General features: G+C 34.1%; 1 protein-coding gene across 4 annotated transcripts in view; it reads right to left on the reverse strand.

The window, feature by feature from the left end:
- Positions 1-774: 774 nt before the first annotated feature.
- Krit1 (KRIT1 ankyrin repeat containing) overlaps positions 775-22,212 on the reverse strand; it is a 28,501-nt gene continuing 7,063 nt past the window's right edge. For 3 of the 4 annotated variants that reach the window (XM_028778286.1, XM_028778288.1, XM_028778287.1), the window contains exons 4-17: positions 21,608-21,700; positions 19,933-20,062; positions 19,001-19,244; positions 18,734-18,849; positions 18,398-18,541; positions 14,199-14,355; positions 13,486-13,593; positions 11,009-11,165; positions 10,324-10,475; positions 7,609-7,775; positions 6,798-6,885; positions 6,149-6,355; positions 3,009-3,125; positions 775-1,257 (exon numbers count right to left, since the gene is read on the reverse strand). In XM_028778286.1, the coding sequence (XP_028634119.1) occupies positions 1,189-1,257; positions 3,009-3,125; positions 6,149-6,355; positions 6,798-6,885; positions 7,609-7,775; positions 10,324-10,475; positions 11,009-11,165; positions 13,486-13,593; positions 14,199-14,355; positions 18,398-18,541; positions 18,734-18,849; positions 19,001-19,244; positions 19,933-20,062; positions 21,608-21,700 (1,949 nt within the window). In that variant the 3' untranslated portion in view covers positions 775-1,188. The remainder of the gene's footprint in view (positions 1,258-3,008; positions 3,126-6,148; positions 6,356-6,797; positions 6,886-7,608; positions 7,776-10,323; positions 10,476-11,008; positions 11,166-13,485; positions 13,594-14,198; positions 14,356-18,397; positions 18,542-18,733; positions 18,850-19,000; positions 19,245-19,932; positions 20,063-21,607; positions 21,701-22,212) is intronic. The other variant, XM_028778289.1, reaches the window with a different exon arrangement.

Consider the following 22,212-nt stretch of genomic DNA (forward strand, 5'->3'; position numbering starts at 1 on the left):
TGACTGGGAAAGGCCTTATAAGATATTAGATTACATGTGATAAATGTATGTAGCCAGGAAGGCGAAAAGAAAAAAAGTTGAAGACCACTTGGAGATTTCACAGCTATGTAAATGGATGTAATCTGACAATGCCATTAAGCAAACAAGAAATAACAGTGGGGGAAACAAATTCTGCTTCAAGATATGATGAAAACAAAATCATTTATAGCCTATATTAAGTGGAGCTATAATAATAGGAACTTGAAATTAAGATCTGGAATTCAGAGAGAGACTATGGCTCAAGACATAGGATTGAGATTCCAGAACATACTAGCAAACAGTAAGGTTTAAAATGGATCAAATTACCCAGGAACTGGTTACACAGAATCAAAAGTATGCATGTAGCATAGAGCTACTCTATGGCTTTCTTGTTAGCCTCACTTAATGACATAATTTTAATTTTAATAAGGCTTACACACGGTATCATTTAGAATAAAAGGTTAATGTCAAGAGTAGAAAATGACATAAAAATGACATATCTGCTGGTATATGTGCTCTGGCATTAAGAAATTATTCCCAGGCCGTCCTTGGTCTATCCAGAGGATGGAACGCTGCAGGGAGTGAGTGTCGGGACTCATCAGTGTGTTAGGACACTAGGACCCAGGCAAGGAGCTCAGCAGCAGTCCTCCCTCCTAGGGAAGCCATCTTGTGGTAGAGACACCATTAATGAAGACTGCTAAAAAACATCCTTGAGACATGTTTAAAGATTACAGAAGAAATGGTTTAAGTAATAAATCCAAGTACAAAATAAGTTTTATTTATTCAAATCATGTTGGTTTTCAGAATATTTTGAAGTAACACACAAAATTAGATCAAAGCTAAATTTTAATTTCATTACATTACACACTAAATTCTTTGCTATTTACCAAAAATAACTTTTTATAAAGCTTACTATTTTGTCTAATATAATACAGACCACTGATCTATTTTTATGTGTTTCTCTCAAAAATCAGAAGAGCTTATGAGCATATCATACAAAACTAAGTGGTATATTACACACCAGACGTGAGTACAGATTCTGTACAATATATGGAACAGCATATACATACTACATGAGACTACATGCTTTGTTAAGTCATATTCTCAGAAATCTTTCATGGAAAAAATTCTACATTACAAAATATGGTGGTTTGTACTCAAACTCAAAATTCATGAATGTCTTTCAGAGGGCATTAGTTGTCCATTTAACTTCATTAGCAGCTTTACCACAAGACCAGCCTACAAAATAAAACATACATTAGCATCAAATATGAAACATATAAAAAACTTGAAAGACATATAGTAGTGCACATTTTCATACCCATTTTAAAGGTAACTTTATTAGGAAGTGACAGCATATCAAGAAATTGGGCATATCTGACATATCTGCAAACCCACGAACTTCGTTCTAGACCTGTACATGTGACCCCTTTTCATTTAAGAACTCCCTCTGCCTGGCCTGGCCCCAGCCCTGTAGGTTCAGAGCCATCTTTCTCTGGTTCAGTTAACAGCTTTCCCACCAGCTTTACGTGGCCTACTTTAGATCACACATCTGTCGCATAGCCCACTCTAAGGAAAGCCAAATTATCACATCAGACACACAACCGACACAGGAGTCCACTCAGGAGTGACACAACCCAGGTCAAATGGAAAAAACAAAAAGACAGCATGATTGGCCAAAACAGCGTGTCTTCCGTCAAACCCACTAGTCCTCCAGAAGTGTTCTGTAATGCCAACTACCTAGATGAGCCAGCCTCAGGACACAAAACTCAAAAGAATAATCATAAATGTTAGCAAAGAATTCAAGGATTACAAGAAGATACATATACTTTATTGAACTCCAAGAGGATAACAATAAACACTTGAGTGCTGCCCAAGAAAATACACACAGCTGAGTACAATAACAAAAGTAACTTAAGATTTAAAAACTGAAATTGAATAAAGAGAAACATTAATGAGAACACAAGCTGAAATGAAGATGTAACTGAGAAACTCAATATGCCAATGAGAAGACTCAGGGAAAGTTTAACACGCAGAATCTGAGTCACACAGACAACAGAGACCTGGACTAGACCATAAAAGTATCTAGACTAAATGAATGAAAAAAATTAAAAGTTTTAATAAGCACAGAAAAGAAACATACAGGAAATGTGGGACACAAGCAAAAGATCCAATCTTTGAATTACAGGCATAGAAGAGGGAAAAGAATGCTAGGGCATTATTCATTCAGTGACATAAACCAGATCTTTAACAAGAGGATACATGAAAACTTTCCCAAACTAAAGACACACCTACAGATACAAGATGGACACAGAACACCCAATAAGTAAGACCAAAAAGAAGGATCCAAAAGTATATCACATGAAGTAAACATAACAAAAGAGAAGAAAATAACAACAATAACCCCCACAAGCCACATATATAGGAAAACCCATCAGAATAACACCTGAAACTCTGAAAGCCATACAAGCCTAGAGGAATGCACTCCAAGTTCTACAAAACAGATCACAATTGCAAAACTAGACTATTGTAACCAGCAAAACTATCTACCATAGTTGACAGAAAAAGAAAAACTTTCTATGATCCAAACAGCCTATAAAAATTCATATCCAACTACAACAAAAATACTAAAAAAGAAAAATAAATTGGGACTAGAGGAAGAATTGACTTAAGATTTTGAAGATGGTTAAGAAATGCCACCCTGAGTATACTGAATGTTTCAGATAATATAATGGTCCAGAAAGGGGAGAACTTTAAGAAGAGACAGGGATAACTAGTCAGATTACAGGAAATGGTGTAAGGAAGAGCTTAACTGCTTTAAAACAGAAACAGATTAGTTTGCCAAGTTTCTGAGTCCTTTAGTTAGGAAGGGAATCCCAATCTCATCTAACACTAAGGTTTCTGGGGAAGTTAAGTGAGTTAAACACTGAAAACAAAGACCGTTAGTAACATTATAGTTTGCTATGTCAAACTAACTCATCAGTACTTGCCTGTTTTGTGTGTACTATAAAGCTCATTTTATTTTCCATACTATGGATTTGAAAACAAGTACCAGCATCTCCCAGCTGCCACGTAAAGCAACAATACTTAAGACTGATGAGTAAGGCCTGCAACAGAATTAGAAATTGTTATGCTAAAATAGAGCTAAAGGTAACATTTGTTCAGTCATAGTGGGCCATCCCTTGTTAAATCCTACTTCTTGGGAGTTGGAAGCTGAAGATCAGAAATTCAGGGTTATCCTTGGCTAACAGTTCACCACACCAAAACACTGAGTCACAACACAGTTCATTTTATGTGAGTAGAATAGACCAGCCTCTGATGAACACTTGTAATTGGCTGAGCTGTATTTTCTGATGGACTGCTTAGAAGACACAGAAGATAACTGACATTTTAAAAAAAATAGCTGCATTCTAGTTTCTCCAGAGAATCAATCTCTAAAGGACAACAACCTACTTGATGACTAAAAAATAAACATCGCAGGTCTTTCAAAGGCATCGTAAACATCTCAGTAGCTTAGGAGCAAAACAGGCTTCCTCTTTGGTTCATCCTCCTTTTTATATACCTAAGGATAACATTCCCACTCATATTTGTATCTGTTCACTTATTTTTAAGGTTTATTTTTATTTGTGTGTGTACACATTTTCTCAGAGGCCAGAGGAGGGTATCAGGACCTGGAGTTACAGGCAGTTGTGTGCTGGAAACCCAGCTCTAGTCTTCTGCAAGAGCATAAGTGCTCTTAACAGCTGCACTATCTTTCTAGCCCTCTACTTAGAAATTTAATATCTTACTCTGAAAAAGAAGTCTGCCAACTAATAACATTGCTATAATCCTTTTACCTGTTTTCTCAATTATTCAACTCCTGTATCAGAATATTATTAAAATATAAAATGTTGCATTATACTGCTAATTCATCAGTCCATCATTGGGATGCTTTATAAAACATTTTACTGTTATTCAAACTTGAAATGCTACCAAAAGCCAAACACTGCATCTCAGAGAAACAGTGTTGTCCCAGTCACAGCATTATCATGCAGTTCTACCAGGAGGGATCTGTAAACACAGGTACACACTTAGCAGAGGAAAAACATCTTGAAATGGTGAAAAATATTTCCCTCATTTTTCTCATTGTTTTCTCTCCTTTTCTTTTCTTTCTTTTTTAGGTATATACCTGTATTCATATGAAGTCTACTAATGGGCACTACAATGCCCAGCTTTTCATTTCTTTTAAATAAACTTAGTTAACTGAAATAGAAAAGTGGCCTCAAATCACATAGCAGTAGCCTACCTGGTGTTTGTAAGCCAATTTTAACAGAAATAAGCAATACCCAAAAGCAAGTAGTAAGGAATTTCAAGAAATCAAACCCTATGTCAAGTATGAAAATCTGTTATTCTGTTCCATGGTGTATTTTATTCTCTAGATCCTCCCATAAGTTAGCAGCATCATAAAATAACTGTCACCTGAAAGACTGATGGCAAGTTCACACAGATGACTGTGTAATCAGGTTACGGTAAGAAAAGACTGTAGAGCTGACGGCTCAGTGGTTAAGAGCACTGATTGATCTTCCCAAGGACATAGGTTCTATACCCAGCGACCACAGGGCAGCTCATCTCAGAGCTGTTGGTAAGTCTAGTCCAAGGGATCCAGCACTCTCCTCTGACTTCTCTGAGGACCAGGCATGCACACACAGACTTACATACAGCTTAATCACCCACACACACAAGACTTAAGACAAAACATAACAAAAAGAAAAGACTCCACAATAAGACACAAAAAGGAGAAGAATGAAATTCATAAAATTTCCAAACTAAAATGTCCTTTGGAACATGATCTGACAAATCTTAATAAGTGAGGCAATATTTTTATCCGATTACTATTATAAATTAGAAAGATGTTCATCCTGCTTAGATGTGTTAAATATGTTAAAAATAACTGCCAAGCTTTTATACTCTAATAATTTTGATTAGAATAAGGAACAAAATAGTGTAAAGAATTTCTGTATTGGACCTAGAGAGACGGCCCATCAGTTAGGAGCACTTCAGAGGACCTGAATTAGATTCCCAGCCCATGGCTGCACACAACTCCTTGTAACTCCAGCTCCAGGGTGATCTGACCCCTGCAGCCTCTGAGGGCAATTGCACTCACAAGAACATACTGCACAACATATAATTATGATTATTATAGACACGATAAAAACAAAAAAATAAATATAAGAAAAAAGCCAAAAAACCCTCCTAATAAATGGTCATATTCCCTTCCACACGAAATCTTGTTCCCCAAAGAGTTTCTTACAACTAAATTTCCAAAATAAAACCGTTTTGTCATACACTACATATTTCTTTCTTAAGTCTAGAGTCTTCCCACACTACCTCCTTCCAATCAGTCTTACTATGCATTTTAGGTTAGGCTAGCCTCAGAGTCATAACCCTCCTACCTTAACCCTCAGGTTCTAGGATTACAGAGAAATGCTACTATGTTTGAGTAAGTATTACTTTCCACTGTGTGAGCAAAAATGAAAAGCTGGGTAGTTTATAACTCACAAGAGAGCCTTCACCAGAACTAGACCGTGCTGGTGCCATAATCTCAGGCTTTTAGAACTGTCGGAAACAAAAGTGCCTGTTGTTTGTAAGTCATCCAGCCTAGGATAGTTTTATAGGAGTCTACATGACAGATAGGTACATAATGATGTGGTGGTGAATGCCCAGAATTTAGGAGGTTGAGGCAGGCAAATCTCTGTGAGTTTAAGGCCAGCCTGATCTACATAGTGAGTTCCAGGATGCCAAAGCTACATAGTAAGAACCTGTCTTAAAAAACAAAAATTATCATATAGAAATAAAAATGTAATCTGTATTTATGTAAATATATTCTTCTATTCCTACAATTTTTATAGCAATATTAGCACACTGTGAAAAGTTCAGCACCCTTTTCACATAAATATAACATATAAAACCATCATTCTACCCCAAACTCTATTTATTGTATTGTATGGACAAAAAGTATTACAAATTCAAAAGTGTATTACAATTGATGAATATATTGTATATAGATGCCATTTCTAGATTCTTCATGGAAGATGGCAATACTATTCTAAAATATACATGATATAACCATCATATATAGCTGAAGAGCTACCTTAGTTTCCATGTTTAGGAGATGAATTCCTTTTATGTTCACTCCTACATACACAGGGATGACTTTATGATTGCTTGGGCTTGCCTTTGTAAATATTTGTCCTGTGAAAAAGGCTGCTCCATACGTAGGAATTTCCCAGCAGTTCTGTAGAAACATGCGTTGCAGGTGATGCATTTCCTTACTGACACCCTCACTCATACTAAGATTCTGAAAACAGAGTAAAGAGATGTGACCTTTTAATAATGCAAACAGGTTAACTAGCCATTTCTAAAATCAATGTCTCTAAACAAAAATGAAGTTACAGTATATTGTTCCCAAGTGTATTTTTTTCTCTTGTGGCCTTAATATTAAAAAAATAAACCAGCTAAGATCCTTTAGGTTGTCTGTTCTAATAGAATGTAAATGCTATGGGCAAGGACAGCACATTGTTTCAGTTTTAACTCTAGTCTTCACCACAGTATTCAACACATAGAAAGCACTCAGTAATATTATACTTCTAGAAATAAACCATCTTGCTATTTTCAGTTTCAGGGACTGTGAAGTAGACAGTGCATCTTGAGTTCCAGGATTGTCAGTTTAGTTAGTTTCAAACACTGTAACACTAACACAAACAGCCTGCAGTCATCTCTGTGCCTGTGGGGCGGCTTACCTTGTACTCATGGAGTATTCGATTGATCCAGTGAGGTGCCTTACTTTTCAGTTTAGTAATAGGAACGATGGACTTCAGATTTTCTTCACTGGAAGTACACATGCCAATATCCTTAAATAAGTCATCTTTAGTAGCTAAAGTATAATAATCCTTCTGTCACAAATGGCACCAAAGAATGGAAATTTTAAGCTGAATATGATGTTTTAAAACAAAATGTTCCACAATCTTAATATTACTGTTCAATATTTCCTTCTTCAATAACCAGAAAATATTTTCAAAAGTTGAAAGAACACATTAAAAAAACTTTAAACATGCTAAAATCTGTATCTTCTCTCAAGGATTAAACATCAAACAACTTTATATGGTGGGATTCTTAAATATCTGATTTATAATTTTTCTTTTATTAAGTAAAAGTTTTAGTAAACTTATTTAAACACAAAATAAAGAAACAAAGAAAAATCATAAATGGAAATTATATCAAGTACAATATATATAAGTAAAACTTTGAAATGTTTTACTAACCAAAAAACAACAAATGCTTTACAGTAAGTTTTTTCTTTTACTTGATGTTTTGTATTATTTAATTCTAAACCAATGTATAAATAGTCTGTCTGTCTGAGACAGGGTCTTACTATGAAGCTCAGGCTGGTCGGATTTGTGATCCTTTCTCTGGTCTTAGTCTCACTGATTATGAACAGGTGCCACCATACCTGGCTAGCAATACATAAATACTTTGCAGTAATATTAAAATTGTGTTGGTTAAAGAGAACCTTGAGCATATGATAAACCATGCATTGTATCAAATACTTACTTTAAGAAACCTTGTTTGTGTTTTTTACTCTCATAATTCCCATAAACTATTTGTAACAGTAGACTTGCCAGTGTTATCAGTTTAGCATCAGGAGCTGTATAAAAGCCCTTCAGTAAATTATATCTGGCTTCATCAAAGAGAATAAGAATAGCTAGTGGGTCTTCAATCTTAAAAGGAAAAAACATATAATTTGGTTATTAACCTACAATTTACTTTAAAAAATAGACAACTTTTTCTTAGCCAGTATAACAAGCTACAGCTATATAACTGTGTGTGTGTATGCTATTACTACACTAGAGCAGGGGTTAGCAAGCTTGGTTTCTAAAGCCCATACAACAATACTATAAATCATATAATTTATGAGTCACATAATCTATTATAAATATTGTAGCATGAAAGTATTAACTTTTATATAGATATGGGAACTTGAATTAAAATTTCACATATGAAGTATTGTTTGTAAGCTAGTGATGTTTTGCAAAAACTCCTCAGTCTACAGACTGTGTGAGAATAGGCGGCAGGCAGGGTATGGCCACAGGTGGTATACAATTTGATAATCTACAAATATGTTTACAGTTTATGCTGTTAAAAAGTTATGGCACAAGCTTATCTAAATCTTTACATCCATAAGACATTTTCCTATTATCTATACTTCATAAAATACAGTAGTGAACCTCAAAAATAAAATGTCAATTCTTAGAAGGGCAAATGAGGTTGAAATAAGCTTCTTTTAAGGCAAACAATCATTTACTTTATACTTTCAGATACAGTAAAGGAAGAGTACAGTATTTTCTTACATTTAAACAGCTTATCTAACAGGATTAATATTGCCAATGTTAATCTAACATATATTTCTACTCAGTCTACTCAGAAATTTTCTGTCATAAAAATGACAAGAATATCATTCTAACTTAAAAGACACTAATAGGTACCAAATACAAAGTATGAAATTGACTAGATCCTACAGGTGAGAGCTTATAAAGAATTTCTGAAATAACTGGGGAAATGTTAATTTGGGCATGAGATATTATTACGGAGACCTAGTTTTTACTACAAGGCCTTTGTAGTGTGTCCTCATCTCTGTGGCCTCTTCTGACCTGTACAGTCACCAGGATCACAAGCCGTGCACAGGCACACACAGGAAAAATACCACACACAGAAAAAAAGACAAGTAAATGTGGTCAGATATTAGCAATCAGTGGATCCAACAACTGATACACAGTGTTAATTATATTGCTTTATAAATCTACCTTTGTTTTTTTAATTTTTTAAATTAAGATGTTGGGGAAAGGCTGAACAAGTACTACAGACTGACTTGGTAGATTTGAAGAATTTGAGTAGACAGTTACACAGAAATTTTGTTAGTACGTTAAATGAGTTTTAATCAATGGCTACTATTTTCTAATGAAATTAGGCTGTTTTCATCCTAAAATAATGATGTCAACTAATAAATGCACCATTCTCCTATTTTTCAGAGTATAGATATGAATTTTTTACTTATATAAATTAAAAGGCAAAGATACTTTATCATTTGATAAAGACATGCTTTCTCTTATGAATCTACTTTTCTAACCATGAAATTTAATATCAATGATCTTTATTATTCCTTTCTTCAACCAGACAACTTTCAAAATATTTCAGGAGTCACGAAGGTAGACTAAGTATGCTTAGATTACTTACAGATATTTTACAATTTAATGAATTCAAAAAACTGTGGTAATGTATGCAACATACAACTTGCCATTTTAATCATTCATAAGTAAATAATCTCAGGACATTAATTATATCCTCAGGATTGTGCTACTGTCCTCACCACTGTTCCCAAGGATTTCACAGTACTTGGACTGAGCTGGATGCTAAACAGTAGTAGAGTGTGTGTTTAGCTGATATAAGATTCAATCCTCAGAACTAATCAAATAAAACACAACAAAAGTCCCCAGACTCCCAGCACAAGAGGGTTTACTAATATTCTTTTGTAGAAATAGCTATGGATAGAATTAAATTTACTTTTAGCAATATTGTGTGACCTAGCAGTTACTCTGTTAGATTTTCAATTTTTATAGATACTATTAGGCTATCGTACTGTGTTGCTATAATCTCTCACTTAGGTTTCTTTTTATTTATTCTTATCTCATTCTATATCTCATTTTCTCTAAATCTACAATACTTCAACCCAAACATATTTGCTTGGAGAAGCTCAATCAAATTTAAATTCTGTTCTTCCATCAGGAATGGTTGCTTTCTCACTGTCTAGGACAACATTCTCACATCCCCTTTGTGAAAACTCTATTCTTTACCCAGGGTTTGTAGGCTTTTTTTTTTTTCCTGTTTTTTCCTACACCTTCTTTGAAATTCACAAAGCTGATTTCTATCCTAAAAAAAGTTAATTTCTATATAAACCATCTCTCTGGTTGCTAATTTTCTTTAGTATGCCCTCCTTATTCTCCTTATTTTTGTTTCAAAAGGAAAAATATATATATTTGTTAAGGTAATGGAAATAAAAGAAAAAAATAGAAAAAAAGAATAAAAATATCAACCAGAAGTTTGTATGTAGGCCACCTGAAATTCCCTCTTACAATGCGATATAAAATTTAACAGAAGAAGGAAGTAAACAGGCCTTGTATAAGAGGAACAGCACAGCCAATACCTCTACCTTCTACAGTAGACCCTACAGATTCTGTGGATTCAAATAACTAAATAAGGTTCTAAGCAAACCTTTTTTTCAACTTCTAAAGGAAGTCCCACATCTCTTCTTAGGAAAAGCTGTGGTGTTTCTCTTTGTGGATCCAAATTAGTCAATTCAGCAAGTATTTCTGGCCAGTCACGAACTTGTTGCAACGGTTTATGATAAGGCTTGAACTGAAGACCTGAAAAAGAGTTGTCCTTTATACATAATATTGTGAAAACAAATCCACTATAACAATGCACAGAAACCTTGCATTCAACTATACACATCTAAGTATCAGTTTACAGATCTAAATTTAAATCAATGTTCAATAATTATTACCACCCTAATTGTGGCTATGCCCCTGTTTCACAAGTATTTACAGTAAATTTGGAAGGATAAATATACGTTGATATTAAATTGATTTTAAACAAAAAGTTGGACAGAAAACTAACATGAGAAACACTGAAAATAAAGACAAGTTATATGAATTTTACATTTAATAGCATTCACACTAACTGTACTGTCAGAGAGAAGACCTCCAGTGTTTACTATTTTCGGTGTGCTTTGGATGAAGCAGGGGAGAAGGTCCTCCCCATTTCAGTTTGAGCACTAATAATATAAAATGTAGCTAAAAGTCAGCAATAATTAATGGTATCCTCAAGTTTCTTAATGCACTTCCAAAAAGGAGCAATGAGGTTTAAATAATAAATTTCCCCTCCCGAGTTTTCTTACTAAGATTTTCTGAACAGATCCAAATAGTGAAATATTGCTGAGTTTCCTGAGAGAGTCGCATTCCCTCCATTATCTGCTGTGCTGTGGTATTATTGCCATGCTTCAGTTCAACAGAACGATATGATCCATCCATTCTGTAGATTCGAACTTTTTCATACTAGGAAAAAATATGAAAAGTCATGTAAGCCGTCTAAAAATTACATATCCTGAGCCTGAAGAGACAGTTGAGTAGTCAAGAACACTTACTATTCCTGGAGAAATGGAGTTTAGTTCCCTACACCTATTTTGAGAGGTTCACAACCACTTGCAATTCCAGGTTCAGGGAATCTGATGCCATCTCTGGTCCCTGTGAGTACTCATATAAACACATGTGCATATACACACGCAGGCACACTCACATATACATTCAAAATAATTACATACCATAGTGCAACAAGATACTTTCTGGCCAACTTCATACTCTTCATGTATAGTGTTGTGGTGTGGTCTGTTACTATGTACTGTAATGTTAAATTCTATACCTGAAGGTCTAGGCCTAGGAGTGACTTTTCATGTTTATAGTGTTTTGTTGTGTAAACCTTGTTCTTTAATTTAAAGCTGTGGTTAAATAAAATTGGCTACAGCCAATAACTGAAGGGATTAGAGGCAGGTGGGTTTTGAGTTCCCTGGTTGGGGGTGGAGAAGAGAGAGGAGGAAGAGAGTTCAGGAGACGGAGGAAGAACAAGAGGAAAGGAGGAAGCTGCCATGAGGGGAGAGGGACCATGAGCACGTGGCCAGGAGAAACAGCAAGTGTCTGGAGTATACCACTGGGGAGGTAGCCAGGCCAGAGAAGAGCAGATTAGGGGTTATAGTCCCCCCATCCCCTGTAATTATCAAAGCCAAATATAATAACCATAGTCTGAGTCTCATCTATTTGTAAGCTAGTTAGGTATAAGTTTAATTTGGTTGTACTACAGTATAGATTTCTAATGTAGGAACTATCAAAAACTTGCTCAAAAAAGAACATGTTGACAATATTTAAAAATGATTATTTTTATTGTTTGCACTTATAAAATTTCTCCTAAATGTTCCATGGTCAAATTAAAGGGAAATTTTTTTTTGAAAAAAATACTGTTAAATTCTTCTAAGTGTATCATTATAGAGCATTTAATATACAAAGTAAATGCCTCAGGAAATATAAACTTGGAATTACATCCAAGAACTTCACGAGTCTAGTGGATCACAAATACTGAAAATTGTGGATCAGCAATAAATTACACTAAGAAAAGTTTATAAAGGAAGACTTTGAAAATCCAAGTCATGAAATACTGGATTTTGAGTTAGTTTCCTTCCTCAAGTTCATAAAATCTTAAACAGCAGTAGCATTATCAGTAGATTTGTACTGTTAAAGGAGACAGGTAATCTCCCAAATAAAATTTAAGATAATTAATTTTAGACTTAAAGTATGTGATATATTTGATCACATTCACAATATAAAAGTTTGGCCAGGAAATATTACCTAACTGTATCATCAGAAACTGAACGATAGTGAAGGGTAATATAAGGATTTCTCTGTTCAATTAGCTAAATAAAAAAAGCAAGAAAGGGCTAGGAATATGGCTCAGTGAAGCACTGCTGTGGATGTAAGCAGATCTGAGTTTAAGCTCTCAGCACCCACATAAAAGCTGGGAATGGCTGCTTGTGTCTGTAATGCCTGAGCCGGTCAAACAGAGGAGTGAGGAGGGGAGGATCCTAGCAGCGAGACAAATGGTGGGCTTTAGAGTTAGTAAGAGACCCTTCCTCAAAAAATAAGGGGACAAGTGATAAAGACTCCCAACATTATCCTCTGGTCTCCACATGTGTATAAACAACTACACACACACACACACACATCTACCTCTTTCACAAATCTAGGAAATCATCTATTTCACTTTTATAAGGAAGGAGTTTCTTCTTTTTTTTTTTTTTTTTTTTTTTTAGCATAGAATAGAGTTTATTCAGGGCATGAGGAATGGAGACGGGAGGGTAGTAGAGGCAGAGAGAGAGAGAGAGAGACCGAGAAACAGAGCAAGGAAGGAGTTTCTTATACATTTACTTGCTGGAAATTATTAATGGTGTATAATGCTGCCGCTTACAAGTATAAATGTTACTTGGGGGAATATAGACCAGTGAGAAGAACTATTTATAATAAGCACATTAAGTACAATCATACATAACTTAATATTTTGGTTACTGACAGAACCAAACATCTAAGGGCATCACACATATCATACTATATGCCATATAGCCTAGGTATACATAGAAGGTTACACCATGGATGTTGTGCAAATATACTCCGTGATGTTTGTGCAATGCCAAAAATGTCTAATATTTCTTACATCTGTCATATGAGATTATACTATCAATAATCTTTTTAGTAAAGGGAAGAAACCTAGGGTCTTTTGTAAACTATCAATTTAAATACGACATTTGGCTCTAACTATTCAGATAATACTTACTGGCTTACTAATGGCTTCTTTCAATAATTTTGCAGCTTCTTCCCAGTTATTTTGTTTGTTTTCTTCACAAACATTTAATGGGGATCTTCCTTGTTGGTCTGTTATGTGCTAGAATGGAAGGAACGATGAACAAAAAGACATTACAAATACACAGGATTCTGAAAGCATGTTTTCAGTTAAAACTTTAAAGAAATACTCTGGTCAATGATTAAATATTTTCCATACTTAGAACATACTATAACAAAAATTAGAAAAGCTAAAAACTCATAGCACTAATTAATAGGACAATATTTCTTAAAAGTTCAGTTGTACATTTAAGAAAGGTTTCCACAGTTTTATTTTTCTTTTTACCAAGTACTTGTTAGTAGAAATTTTAGAAAATGAGTAAATGATTTTCTTTCAAGACATTTTGGAGGAAATACAATGTACAGTGAATTTTATATATTCTGGAGATGGATATGTGTAATGACTTATAAACAATACAAATGTAGTGGATGCTATGAACTGTGCATCTAAGTGTTAAAATAATGCATTTTTTGTAAAGTGTTTATCAATAAAAACAATTCAAAACATGATAAAAGGCACAGTTAATACATAAATATCACTCTATAAAGTAAAATTTGTTTTAGTTGACCTGTTAAGTATACAAGTAAACATCTTTTATCACTTCTTATTAGTCGCTATTAAAATATATAAACAAGAAAATAAGTTACCCTGTCAATGTCTGGGTGAGTTAGGAGGATCTGGACTATTTCAGCATGGCCCCCTCCAGCAGCAAAATGAAGCGGTGAGCTGAGCTGGCCATTTAAAAGGTTTGGATTGCACTTTCCTTTCTCTAATAATATGCGAGTGGCCTCAACCTTTCCATACCTATAAAAATAAACAAAATTTACCTAAAACAACAAGCCCCACCTGATATGTTAAAAACATTCAAGTTTTACAAGATATCTACAGGGAATCTTAAGAACAAAGGAGTAATGTAAAAATACTGACCCTAGTATCTGGAAGTTAGGAACTTTTTATGTGTTACTATGCCTCAATTCAATTCTGATCAACTAAGAGAAATATAGTCTTAAAATAAGAGAAAAAAAAATATGGTATAATCATTCCATAGGAAGCACAAAAGGGAGAAATTAGGAGATACAATTTTGAGCTCATAATTGGGTCAGAAGGTGTAGTTCACTGGTAAACATATACATCAAGAACTCAGGGTTCAGTTCCCAGCACCAGACAACCAAACCTAGTAACAGCAAGAAAGGCAACTTAGGATCAGAAATTAAGTCATTAAAAAAATAATAAAGCTTAAATTGAGTGAGTTATATAATGTTGTAAAATATAAGTAAGCAGCTTAAGATAACAATAAGATTAGGATGCTTTAGGATTTTTTTAAAGATCATTTTATTTTATGTGTATGGGTGTCTTGCCTACATACATATATGCATCACTTTGTGCAGTGCCCTTGGAACTGGAATTACAGGTGGCTATTAGCCACCATGTGGGTGCTGTGAACGGAACCCAGCTCCTCTGGGAGCAGCCACTTCTCTTAATTTCCTGAAACATCTGATACTTCAAATTTTTAAAGATCAAAAGAGTATACTCTTTAAAAATTATTGGAAAAGAGAGACGATACATCTCCAGTCTAAGACATTTTAAATGTATTTTGAAAAAAAACCTATTTGAATTGAATTTTAAATAGAACAGAACTGAAAAAAGTAAAATGGTTTTTGGTTTGGGAAAAGGAGTATACAGTACAAGGTCTCAGGAGAACACAAAGCACATGTATACTGGGTCGGCTTTGTACTGAACACCAAAGACATGCTTAAGGCTTATCTGAAGGGAAGGCTGAAAGGAATTGGCTCTGTGGCTATAAGGGGGTAGTAGAGAAGAAGGGAAAGAGAAATTTGGTTTTCACTGTAGGGGACAGCACACTAAAAGTGATTTGATTTGACTTCAACTTCTGCTTTCCTCCCGTTCACACACCCTGTGGTTTATCCTACTCTGGACTGGCCACTTGTATCCAGTCACAGTCTTAGTCATGTCACTTCACACTGGGTGTTTTTCTGTGTGTAAGGTGTTTTTTCCTCCTCCCCATTTTGTTCAGGTCAAACTCCAATATTACTCTGAAGAAAGATACACTGCACCTTCCTAATACATTAATAAATAAAAATAGCATTTTATTTTTTGTGTTTTAAGAGGCTTATCTCATTTTGCCCAGTTTCAGCTTCCTTTATGTACTTCTGTTCTCTCTCAGCTTGGACGTCCCCCAGAACAGTGCTACTATATTTTTTAAAGTGCTTTATGTTCCAAAGAGAAGGAATTAAACTGTTTATTAACAACTAAAAATGCATAACAATACTGAGGAAGGAGGCAAAGCATAGAACGCTTTTGTTAAAATATGTAAAACGTAAAATACGTAACTGAGCATAAATATTGCTAAGCCTAGAAGAAAACTTAGGGAACGATATCCTTCCTACAATACTGAATTCCATTCAGAAAGACACCCTTACAGGAAAAGACAGGCGAGAATGTGAAAGACAACAGTTCAAACAGTAACACAGTAACTAAGTCAAACATGAGTTCTTACTCAGTTATTTAATATAGTTGTCACAATGACTTATGAGGTCGGTAGAGCTAATTATATCAAAAGGATGAAGCAAGTGAGGTTTGAATCAGTTATTTAAATTACCCACAACTCATGACTATGAGCCAGTTAGAACCTGATTTTCTGAATTCTATAGGACAGACTGAAGAACAAAGGCAAACAACAACAACAGTAATAGTAATGATAAGGTAAGCCTTTTCAATTCCAATTTGGTCTGAGAGGAAGATGGGGATTCATGACATGTTTTGAAATAGACTGAAGGAAGAAACTGAAAGGAGAACAGAAATGAGATTACACCTATTAGCCAGGGAGAATAGAGACTTGTAATAATGTAAAACAGGATTTTTATTAAATAAATAGTAGATTTATAAAACGTATTTTAGAAAATACGGCTTTTTTCATAAAACTTATTTATACATAGTGTGTTTTTGGTATTGATAAACACATTTTCACTTTGATTTCTAATATGATTTCTAATATGATAAATATCAACAAATTAATTCCACATAAACAAAGGCTCTTTGGGATCTTATAACTTCCAAAGAGAAAGGTTGTCATCAAACCAAAAATTAAGAATTATTGATCTATGCAAAAATTTAAGGATAAGATTCAAAGGGGTAAACATATAACTTAACCTTATAAGGACAGGACCATGAATGGTGGTGTCTGTCTGTAATCCCAGCACTTAGGCGGAGGCAGGAGGATGAAAAGTTCTAGGCCAATCTGACTTAAAAAAAAAAAAAGAACAGGACTAAATAGCCTGTGACCTTCATAATCCTGCCATAAAGTAGTGACTTAAAGCAAGGTTTTTACTAGTTTTATTTTTTTCTTCTGAGACAGGATCTCACTATATATCTCTGGCTGGTATGTAGACAGGGTTAGGCTCAACCTTGTATTGACACTCCTGCCTCTGCCTCCCAACTGCTAGTGTTATGAGTGTGCACTACCACCCGGCCAGGATCATACCATTCTTTCTTCAGATTCACATTAATCCAATAATGATCATTAGTTTTAGTTAACAGAAAATTTTGTCAAAGAAAATTTTTTTCTCTCTGTATTCTATTAATGAAAAATTGTAACTAAGAATACTAACAGTCTTAGTTAAATACAAGTCTTAAATGTAGACATCAATTTTTACATTTGAACAATTCTTTTTCTTCTTTCTCTTCCTTCCTCCCTGCTTCCTTCTTGAAAATATTAGGCATGTGCCCTACCACTGAACTATCTCCCATTTCAGTTACATTCATTAACCAAAGCCAACCTTCATTCAGTATTTACTACGGGCTCTCCATTACTTCATTTGCATTTTCTATTTTAATCTTATAAAAGATATTTTAAACTCTTGTAAATATGAAAGCAGGCTATTAGGACATTACATAATTTAATAAAGACCATACTTAGGTAACTAACCCCTGCTACTGAAACCTCGGTATATCCCAAAACAAAGTAAATGTCACACTACACTTTTGTTTTTATGTAATAGGTAGTTCAAAGTTTTACTTTTCTTTTCCTAAAGAAGAAAATAGCCCCTGCTGCAAAATGGAAAGCAAGTCAAATATATAAATCTGGGATTCCTAAATTAAAGTCTACTGATGTTATCATTTCCAATTCCGCAGTGCATTTGTGGGCTAAAGTGCATTCTACACCTTTTTTGGCTCTAAGCAATGTTTCTACTAGGGTAATTATTAGTTATGCAAGGGGAAATCTACTAGATCAGCTAATGATGACTTAGGGTAGCTTGTTCTAAATAAAAATATAAAAATTCTTCATAATGAGAAGCAGAAGAACACATTTAAGCTTGCTGTTTTCCCCATGCTACTGGGGATAAAACCTCAGATCTCAAGTACACTAATTGTTTTGCCACTGAACACTTCAAGTGCACATTTCCCATCAAGAGCACATTTACAGATAAAATAGAAAAAAAATTACAGAGAAACAGAAAAAAATATGTATGTATATATATATATACATACATATATATGTACATATACATACATATATACATATATGTATGTATGTATGTATGTATGTATGTATGTATATATATATATATGTCAACCATTAAACAACTTGATACAAATATTAGAATCAGGGAAATGAAACTTAAATTGGAAAGAACTCTAGAATGGTCTAATTACTTATAAAACCTGGCAGTTCTGAACAATAGCATATACATAGTAACCAAAAGATCAGAACAGAATACTCAGAAGACAAGCAATGGTACAGATGCTTTCTAGAATGACAACAGTTTTCTGATAACAAACAATGACATTATGAGTTCAATTTTCCCAAAGAGACTATTTTATTTACCAGCATGCATAATGAATAGGAGCCCAGTGGTCATTATCTAGTTGGTTGACTGAAAATCCTTTATCGAGAAGATGGCTTAGTAATTCTGAATCTCCTTCACAGGCATTCCGATGTAAAGGAAAGTCATCAACCCACTGTCGTTCTCTAATCATAACAAAGAAATTAAGAAAATATAAACACTGTTGAAATTCACACTACTTCAGAACAAAAGTGATTCCCCTATGAAAACTTCCTACCGCTGTGCAGGCAGAGGCCAGTGCTCAGACTGCGTACTTACTGCCTATAGAGTCTAACATCAAGTTATGAAAGCCAATGAGAGTAAAACCAAAACTGTACTTGTCTTCCACAACACTGCTCATGCTTCGCTGCCATTTTTCCTGTTTGGGAATTTGGATTTTTGAGTAGTCTGGAGCTCCGAGACCAAAGTATGGATTTATTACCACTTTATCTACCTAGAAAAGGAAAAATAAAATAAAAATTACTTAAAAGCCTTAGATGTTTGACTTTCATACATACAAAGCACTGATATTATTTTAATCTTTGTTAGAAAAAAAATCATTTTTAAGATGTCTTTTGAGACTAAAGTCAAAATTCAACTCTTACCCGATTTGTATACTGAAGATCTGATCCAAACAAAGGGTTGTAAATGCAGGTGTCTGCTTTCTCTAGGGCTAACATTTTACTCTTTATTTCTAGTGCACTATAGCCCATATGTAGTGAGTTTTCTGTCTGACCTAACTCAGCAGCATACGCAGGGTTGATGACATTTGTCTTTATCCGTTCCAGGGGAGAAGGTCGGAATAGAGCAGGAATAAAGTGAGACTGCGCATGGCGTTCATCTAACCACCTGCACAAGTGGAAAGAGAGGCAGAAGCCCAGGCTCAAAAGTGACGATGACAAAGGAAGACTACTGTAGAACTCTGATATATGACACCTTCTAACACTATATTCAATAAATACATTATTTTTTACAAATACATTCAGAATCTATGGTATTAAGAAGCCTACCAAATCCCCTTCAAAGAATCTTTTTCCCCCTTCAGTAAAAAATAATGTATTTTTTATTTATAAATAATAAATAAATAATATTTATAAATAAAATATTATAAATAAAATATTTTTAGTGTTAAGTACTTAATAAATGCATTGTCAACAAACACAGCAGTTATTTTAAAATGTCTATCACTATAATCATAAAAATGCCTTTTAAAAGTACAAAGTACTTCTACAATGGAATGTGATCCCACACAAGAGGAGACAGATGATAACTGTCCACTGGAAGGAGTAACTATCAAGCCTACTTTTATAATAGAAGAACTATTCTGAAAGCTGGGAAGCAGTTATTATTTTTCAAAGAGAAATTAACATACTGCAAATAGGCAAGGCAGTCTTAGTTGGGTGGGGGTTCATCCTTATAACTAAAAAATAGACCATTTTTAATGTAATAGGTTATTTTCATTAATTTTTTCCAGAAGTGTATCTCAAACTAGTTTCATGCTTATGAGTGATTAAAATATTCTGAATTCATTTCTTACTTATCCAAGGCTATTAACATTCTTGCTGTAAGTGTTGCAAAGTGAGTACTGGATTCACTACAAACTCTCATAATATCTTGTAAGCAGTAAAAAATTGGACATCCGGGAGTATATGCATATTTAGTATTATCTGAAAAAGAAAAATGAAGAAATTGTTCCATTACATAAGTTTAAAAAGATACTTTCTTCATTATAGAACAAGTTCTCATAATTTATAAAATATAACAAATTGCTCTGTGTTTGGAATTATGAGGCCTAGATTCAAGTGACAGCCTTGTCACTTGTCTACTTAAACACAACATTTATAATGTTAAATTTTGTTTAGTGTGTGTGTGTGTGTGTGTGTGTGTGTGTGTAGGTCCAGGAATAACTCTGGGGATTTGGTTTTTATCTCCTACCTTGTTGATACAATGTATGTCTTGTTTTTGGCATGTGCATCATACATACTCCAGGATACTTGGTCCATTTGTTCTACTGTCTCCATCTCCCAACTCACAGTTGGAATGCTGGGATTCCAGAGGCTTATTGGCTGTTTTATATGGGTTCCAGGTTATCAGGATTGCATTGAAAGCACTTTTAATCACTAAGTCAGCCCGCTGGCACCAGTATTTATAATTGTTCTCAATAATGATATAAATACTATTAAGGTTTCCAACATCATTTGAAAAGGCAGACTTTTTAAGCTTGTGAGTGCTTAGAAAAATGAATCTTGCATGCTATGCTGGCCAACAAAACAATGTAAACACATGAAGCAGCAGCAGGCTGATGAGTTGTCTATGGTAGGTCATTAAGTTTTTATTGAAGTATTACTAACTTATGTGAGGTCAACACTATAGTTTGTAAAGAAATTTCATATCAAATATCTCAATGAATTCTTTCTATATTATGAATCAAGTGAGAGTATGGAATAATATTTTCTTTATATACATATAATTAAATCTTAAAATTAATCCAAAGTCTCAAAATTAATTATAGAATCTGCACTGAAACTCAAAATTGCTTTCTATTATTCTAAGATTTCAGAAGCTCAATTTAAAGTTTTATAGTAGACCTATGTTCTGTAAATGTTAACAACATTACTAGGCAGAATATTTTAGAACTATAATTAGCAGTTTCTTGGCATCATTATAAGTTATATCTATTTCTAGTCTATTAATGGCAGATCTTTTGAAAAATTGCTTTATGACCAGAATATTTTTTTAATTTTAATTTACTTTATTGTATGAATATTTTGCCTGCAAGTATGTCTATCTACCATGTACATGCCTGGTACCTTCAGAAACCAGAAGACAGTTTTGGATCCCCTGAAACTGGAGTTACTGATAGTTGTGACCCACTGTTTGGAAGACAGGTATTAAACCTGGGTCCTGGAAGCCCAGACACTGATTTTAACAGCTGAACCATCCACTCTCTAGCTTCCTAACCTGAATACATTTAAGTTCAATTATTTCTCTCTTCACATCTCCATCTTAAAATTAGAAATGAAACACTATGAATTAGCCAAGAAGCCTATATATCATCTGGGGAAATTAAAATATTTGACACTGTTTTCTTCTGTTAGCTTAAAAACATGTGTAACAATATTACAATAGTAACTATAAATATACATTCTTAAGTGCTTCAGCAAACTTCCAATTTACATTCAAAATACCTAAAAATCTGTAAATTTAATTACCTTTGACAACTGATGGAACGATAAATAGTGCTGCTTCTCTGCCTGTCTTCTCTCCATCCAGAGGAAACTTCTTCATCAGCACCACCCGCTTCCCTAACAATTAAAACAGCAATAACAAAAACAGCATCCCAACAAACAGAGCAAAGATCAAAGTAAGAGAATGCTTTTTGCTTGCTTGCTTCTTTGCTTTATTGAGATAAAGTCCCTCATTGTAGTCCTGGCCTGCACTCCCCATGTAGCTCAAGCTAGCCTTTAACGCATGATCCTGCTGCCTCAGCCTCCCAAGTGTAGCAATTACATGTGTAAACTATCATACCTGGCTAAACAGTAAAGACATTTAAATCGTATAGACTGTCTTCAAGATTAGAAATGAAGATTTTAGGGGTCATATATGAACAAGGGTCTAAGTTTGATCTCTAGTATCACAAAAATAAATTTAAAAAATTAAAGATTAAAAATATGTACAAAAAATCCAAAGAAAACAATGTTTTTAGAAAAGAAACTCAAATGCATAAAAGGCAGCTATACATAATATTATATTATATTGTATTATACCATATTATATTATATTATATTATATTATATTATATTATATTATATTATAT

Source organism: Grammomys surdaster, unplaced genomic scaffold, assembly GCF_004785775.1.
Source record: "Grammomys surdaster isolate TR1022 unplaced genomic scaffold, NIH_TR_1.0 333, whole genome shotgun sequence".
NCBI classification, from domain to species: domain Eukaryota; kingdom Metazoa; phylum Chordata; class Mammalia; order Rodentia; family Muridae; genus Grammomys; species Grammomys surdaster.